Source organism: Triticum dicoccoides, chromosome 7A (genome assembly GCF_002162155.2).
Source record: "Triticum dicoccoides isolate Atlit2015 ecotype Zavitan chromosome 7A, WEW_v2.0, whole genome shotgun sequence".
NCBI classification, from domain to species: Eukaryota; Viridiplantae; Streptophyta; class Magnoliopsida; order Poales; family Poaceae; genus Triticum; species Triticum dicoccoides.
The window spans coordinates 703,596,268-703,603,151 of record NC_041392.1 but is presented as its reverse complement, the minus strand read 5'-3'; the positions used below and the strand labels follow the sequence as shown (position 1 = coordinate 703,603,151).

Here is a 6,884-nt window from a genome sequence, read left to right as displayed (position 1 = left end):
AGAGGCAGGCTGGCCTCAGGCCTCCTCGAGCCGCCGCGCCAGAGGCCAGGCGGGCCAGAGGCAGCCGCGCCGCCGCCCCGAGCTCCCCGCAGGTATGCTTCCTTTTCTTTCTTTTTGTTTTATTTTTTTCCTTTTTGATTCATTGTTAGCACTCACAATTTATTGTTTGTTGCATTGTGTAGATGGAGGTGAACAACAACGACATGGACTCGTTGTCTGATTCGTCGGGTTGGTCGTCATCCGACGATTCGGACATCGACGAGTTGTTGCAAGACGACGACGTCGAGATGATGAGCCTCCTCATCGACGTGAAATCCTTTGAAAACCGCATGAAGCTGATGGATCAGAGGAGAGGGTCGAAGATGGGGCGAGTCACCATCTACCGGAACCGCGCTCTCGGACACGAGCATTTGATGGAAGACTACTTCGCGGAGGTACCTACATACCCTCCTCGTCTCTTCCGCAGAAGGTACCGAATGCGGCGTAGTTTGTTTGTGAAGATTGTCATTGATTGTGAGGCCGCCTCCTATTACTTTAAACGTCGTAGATCCGCCGCCGGTATCATGGGGTTTAGTGCATATCAAAAGATATCGGCGGCAATGCGGGTACTCGCTTATGGCATACCCGCGGATTATACCGACGAGTATCTTCGCATTGGGCAAGATACAACCACGGAGTCAGTCCGTAGGTTTGCCAAGTTGGTCATTCGGTTGTACGGTGAGCAGTATCTTTGGGCACTAAACGAGGAAGATACAAAGAGATTAATGGAAATGAATGAAAAAAGGGGATGGCCAGGGATGCTAGCTAGTCTTGACTGCATGCATTGGAGGTGGAAAAATTGCCCAAAGGCATGGCACGGAATGTATTGCGGTAAAAGCCGTGATGCTACCATTGTGCTTGAGGCCGTAGCATCTCAGGACACATGGATTTGGCATGCATTCTTTGGGTTGCCGGGAACACTCAATGATATCAATATCCTCAATAGATCTCCTTTGTTCAAAAGATTAATTTCTGGGGATGCTCCAGCTTGCAACTACAAAATCATGGACAATGAGTACTCAATGAGATACTATCTCACCGATGGCATCTATCCCGAATGGGCAACTCTTGTGAAGTCCATCAAGGAGAAAAATGGGGTGCCCTTAACAAGAAAAGAGGCTCATTTCACCAAGGCACAAGAGGCAGACCGCAAGGATATTGAGAGAGCTTTCGGTGTTTTGCAAGCAAGGTTTGCCATAGTTCGTGGTCCAGCTCGGTTTTGGGACAAAAAAACCTTGATGAACATCATGAAATGTTGTGTGATTCTACACAACATGATCCTAGAGGATGAAAGAGGGTTAAACCTCCCTTGTTTCTATGACAATGTTGGTACCCGTGTGCAACCGAAAAGAAACCCTTCTCGCATACACGCTTTTTTTCAAGCACATCGTGAGATTGAGGATGCAACCACTCATGGTCGGCCCCGGGATGATCTAATAGAGCACCACTGGCAGTTGGATGGGCGGCGCATTGGCCCATGATGTATCTTTGTATTACTTTTCTATGTCCTATTTGATTCGAACAATTAGTGTAATTTGCTCAAACATTGTTGTAATAATTTGAATGATTATTGTTTTATTCGGTGTTGTAATAATAACTAGAATGATTATTGTTTTATGTCAAATGTGATGGAATTTGTGATATGTCATATGATGAAATGTGATGAAATGTGTGATATGTGAAATGATAGATTTAAAGGTTGGGGTTGAGGCAAAGACTAGAACCCTCAAATCCAACCCTTAAAGCAGTTTAAAGGTTGGGTTTGAGGGTTCTAGTCTTTGCCCCTGTTTTTCAACCCTTAAAAGTGTCAAAAGGTGGCACTTCTCAACCCTTAAAACTGCTATAAGGGTTTGAGGGTTTAGGGGTTCTACTAGTAATGCTCTTAGTTGACAGCTGTGATGTATGATACTCACAAGTTCACAATGCCGTGGCTACTTGTTTTGTATGTAATGCTGCCTAGAGGTTGGTGGGTGTACACATCATAACAATCAGGAATTCAACGTGGACCAGGTAGAACAGCTGAGCAATGCAGACACTGGAACTCTGGCCTAACAGAACTCTCATGATTTATTGTGTATTTGTGTTTCCCAGCAATAACTGAGATAAGTTACATTAGACGAACCCGTCGAGGGCAATCCACCGAAGATGGTCTCAAGTCAAAAATTCCGTGAATATTCAGTGCACAAGTTTCAGAGATCACCTCTAAAATCATTTACAATACCAGGGAAGGCCATATTCTACATCAATGCAAGATTTCAGTACCAAATATCTCAAAAGTAACATTGTACTACCTCTGTCCCAAAATCTAAGACGTTTTTGCAGTTCAAATTGGACCGCAAAAACGTCTTATATTTAGGGACAGAGGGAGTATTTAATTCTAGAATTTGGCTACACTTCATTTTCATGGAATTTACAACTATAGGAGCATCTTCACCTCTATATTTCATATCTTTCATTTTCTCTCGTCATCAGGATGATTGTATACTCTATCTACCTATATAGATTACTGGTGATGAGTACATAAACTCTTTGTAGCAGCTATTGGTGAGTACATGCTGCAACTACTCGAAAGAATAACATCTGCAGAAGTAATCCTGACAACGATCATACATGGCTTGCTTTCGTTCCTTATGGAATGAACCAAACAGGATTCAGTTTTAGAGACTGGACTGAACATATCAGCAGGAACTCTGTTTTGCGAGTCCGTGCAGAAATAAATCTCTGAAATTTGTATTTACCTTTATATATATTATATATAGTGTTATGTATCGAAAGTATTAAACCTTGGGGATGTAGCTCAGATGGTAGAGCGCTCGCTTAGCATGCGAGAGGTATGGGGATCAGGTAGAAGAACAGCTGAGCAATGAGATGAGACTGGAAGTCTCGCCTAACCTGACGGTGTATCACAAGCGTTGCTTGCTAGAAAACCGTCAGCAAAAGAAATGAAGAGAATTCCAAGCCAAATCAAATAGGCATTGGTGTAGTGGTGCTCGATGTGAAAGTAAGACAGTGATGCTCACTTCATCATGCCATCGCAAAAATCAAAAACCTGGATCAGATGCTTCCTGTTGGTTTTAAACGACATGAGATGGAACAAGGCACTTACTATCTGTCTAGCTAGGTACTCCCACCGTTTCTAAATATTTGTTTTGTAGACATTTCAACAAATGACTACATACGGAGCAAAATGAGTAGATCTACACTCTAAAATATGTTTATATACATCCGTATGTGATAGTCCATTTGAAATATCTAAAAAGACAAATATTTAGAAACGGAGGGAGTACATTCTGAGTAAGCACAAGCTAGCTAGTAAGGCTTAACACTAGATTTATTTGAGGTACAGATATTGACATCCGGAATTCAAACTGGATCAGGTAGAAGAACAGCTGAGCAATGAGATGAGACTGGAAGTCTCGCCTAACCTGACGGTGTATCACAAGCGTTGCTTGCTAGAAAACCGTCAGCAAAAGAAATGAAGAGAATTCCAAGCCAAATCAAATAGGCATTGGTGTAGTGGTGCTCGATGTGAAAGTAAGACAGTGATGCTGAAACTGAAAATAATTACTGTGATAGCCTGAATTTTATTTATGCTTTGCATTCGGTATTCCAAGCCAAATCATGATTTCAAATGCCACTATACAATTCTATGTCATTCAAACTACTCCAATCCTCAATCAGACCATATGCATGTCAGCGAATTTCCACTAGATTTTTCACAGGATCGCGTTCATCTACTTTGAGGGCCATGTCTGTCAGAACATGTGGAACCATATATAATTGTTTCCTCCAGCTACAAATAACCACATATTTGTGATTAATCGAACAAGTCAACCATTTTTGTCAATGAACTGCATTCTGAATGCAGAATCGTGCAACCAGTATGTATGACATTATTTTTTGGAAAACCATGAGAAAAGGTGGAAGGGCACACAAGAGAAAGGGACTGAAACAATGCCCTCTTTCCTGGCAGATACCAATTCTATCAATATGCACAATAGCTTGTGAATACTCAGTGCTACTTGAATACCAGCCTGCACTGTGATATATTCCCAAAACTAAGTTCAATTTTGAACTGCAGGCACGATCTTTTGCGTCAAGCCAAACCACGATTAAATGCCCTGAGAATAATAAGGGAAAGTTTCTCCATTTACTGTGTGAACCACATGAAAAAGATTAGGCAAAATCGTAAATCCTTACCCATGCTATCATCACTAAAATGGTAGGATTTTCCATGTTATCTCAGACGTTACCACTTAAAAATATATCGGTTGGTCTTAAATTGGCCACACTTCATAGAGCTAAAGCATTTAACTGGACCGAAGAAAGCAGATTCATGTTGGACACGAAGAACAACAAGCATAAAGACCCGGTGATACTCTAATGTTGTTGTAGCATGATTCGCATAGTTCTTATCTTCTTGCATCTCAAACTCGTCGGTATTGGTAAAATGCTCTGTTTGAAGCGATGCGGAGTAAGCTCCATATGATATTGCCCCTCGGTGTTTGCCATTCCTAACCACTTGCGATCAATGTTGCACCGCAAGAGATGTTTATCACTAAACCTGGCCATTAGCTCACGCTCGTTGACCATAACCGGCCCACTGAGAAATCTCATGGTTGGAGCAACATAGGTTCCCATCTTCTTTTTCCTTTTATTTTCCTTGCTGAGGGAAGCTAAATTAAGTGGCCGTGATGCCTTATTGATGACACATCAATCCGGTACTTCAGGTCCCATATTTCCGCCACATAATCCTCCACACCCAGACATCCATATATGTCAAGCGGTTATCATGACTACTGAGAGCAGGATTCCCCTCCAAGTCAACCAGCTTGTCCAAATTGTGCGAATTTATTGCCTTGCGCATCAACCGGGATGACTTGGTAGTGGTGTTGAAAGCAACAACCTCGACACGACACGTGGGCAACCAGGGCTTCCAGTGGAGGTTGCCACGGTGGTGGACTGGTGAATATATCGATTGAGCGCGTCGAGTACCGCCTTTTGTAGCAAAGGCGATCATGTTATCATTCCTGTTGTAGCCGGCTGAGGACTAGAGCACCCTGTATTCCCTGGTTGCATCGTGCCGGTAGAGGCCAAGTATGACGTTGTTGGGCCGGTATTCAGGTTGTGGCATGGGAGCAATCCGGCGGGTGGCCGAGTTGCATATGTAGTACCTCGACCCTGGCTGGCACTGGGAGACCACGAGGAAGCCATGGCCGCCAGCATGGAGATTTCCAATAGGAGCTTTGGCCAAAGCCGTTGACATGTCATGCTATCCATGGGACCACGGAAGAATCCGAGGCGGCGTCCTTCTCCCTCAATGATGGGCAATGATGGCTGGCGGCGGTGGTGATCGAGCATGAACTCGAGCGTAGAGGTGGATCTGCGCCACGACTGCTGACGGCGCGGCAGCGGCCGATGTCCTTGGGAGGCATCAACCCGAGTATCTTCTTGACGAGGATCTCCTCGGGCAGGTCATCCAGCTCGGTCGCGCTCTTCTTCTGCATCCTTGGCGGTGCTCCAGGCGGGTCACTGACGCCTTCGTTTGTTTTAGCCGACCCGCCGGCTGGAGCACGAGCAAAGACGCAGAAGAAGAGCTGGACCGAGCTGGACGACCTCCCCGAGGAGATCCTCGTGGACAAGATAAGATACGTGTGCTGCTGCCGCTCAAGGACGCCGGCCGCTGCCGCGCCATCCGCTCGTCGTGGTGCAGTGCCACCTCCACGTCCGAGTTCATGCTCGATCACCACCGCCTCCAACCATCACTGGCTATCGTCGAGGGAGAAGGAGGGCACATCGGCGTCCTCTCTGGCTCTGTCCACATCATGGCCTATCAACAGCTCTGGCGCATGCTCCCTTTGGTCGATATACACGTTGCCGGCCATGGCTTTCTCGTGGTCTCCCACTACCAGTTGGGCTCAAGGTACTACATATGCAACCTGGCCATCCACCAGATTGCTCGCCAACCGCAACTTGAATTCCGGCTATACAGCGCCATACTTGGCCTTTACCGACACGATGCAACCGGGGAATACATGGTGCTCTGGTCCTCAGGATACTTCAGGAATGAAATCACGCTATATGTCCTCACAGTGGGAGACAATGAGTCCGGGGACATTGAACTGTCCACGGTGACGACACCTTTACTACAACATGCGACACTCGCTGCGCTGCCATGAGATCCATATACCACATATAATCAACTGGTCCACCACCGTGGCAACCTGCATGGGTTGCCCTGGATGCCCACGTGTCATGCCAAGATTGTTGCTTTCGACACCACTACTGAGTCGTTCTAGTTGATGCGCAATGCGATAAACTCACACGGTTTGGAGAAGTTTTTTGACTTGGAGGGGAAGCTTGCTTTAAGTAGTCATGATAGGCGCTTGACATATATGAATGTCTCGGTGATGGAAGACTATGCGGCAGAAATATGGGACCTGAAGCTCCGGATTGATGTGTCATTGATACAGGCATCAATGACACTTAATTTAGCTTCCCCCAAGATGGAAAATAAAAGGCAAAAGAAGATGGGAACCCATGTTGCTCCGAGATTTCTCAGTGAGCTGGTTATGGTCAACGAGCATGGGATCCTGGACTAGTTTAGTGATAAACATGTCTTGTGTTGCAAAATTGGTGACAAGTTGTTAGGAATGGCAAACATTAAGGGGCAATATTATATGGATCTTACTCTATTTTGCTTCAAACATAGCATTTTACCAATACCATTGAGCAAGATGCAAGAAGATAAGAACTATGTGAGTCATGTTTTTTTAATTTATTTTTCAGCTCTTGCTATCGGTACTGCTACTGCAACATGTTATTTTGGATGGTCGCAATAGCAT

General features: G+C 45.1%; 1 protein-coding gene across 1 annotated transcript in view; it reads left to right on the top strand.

The window, feature by feature from the left end:
* The window catches only part of LOC119333957, a 3,170-nt gene extending 1,525 nt beyond the window's left edge, over positions 1 to 1,645 (top strand). The window contains exons 3-4 of the mRNA XM_037606662.1: positions 3 to 92; positions 183 to 1,645. Coding sequence (XP_037462559.1) covers positions 3 to 92; positions 183 to 1,520 — 1,428 coding nt within the window. The 3' untranslated portion in view covers positions 1,521 to 1,645. The remainder of the gene's footprint in view (positions 1 to 2; positions 93 to 182) is intronic.
* Positions 1,646 to 6,884: the final 5,239 nt, after the last annotated feature.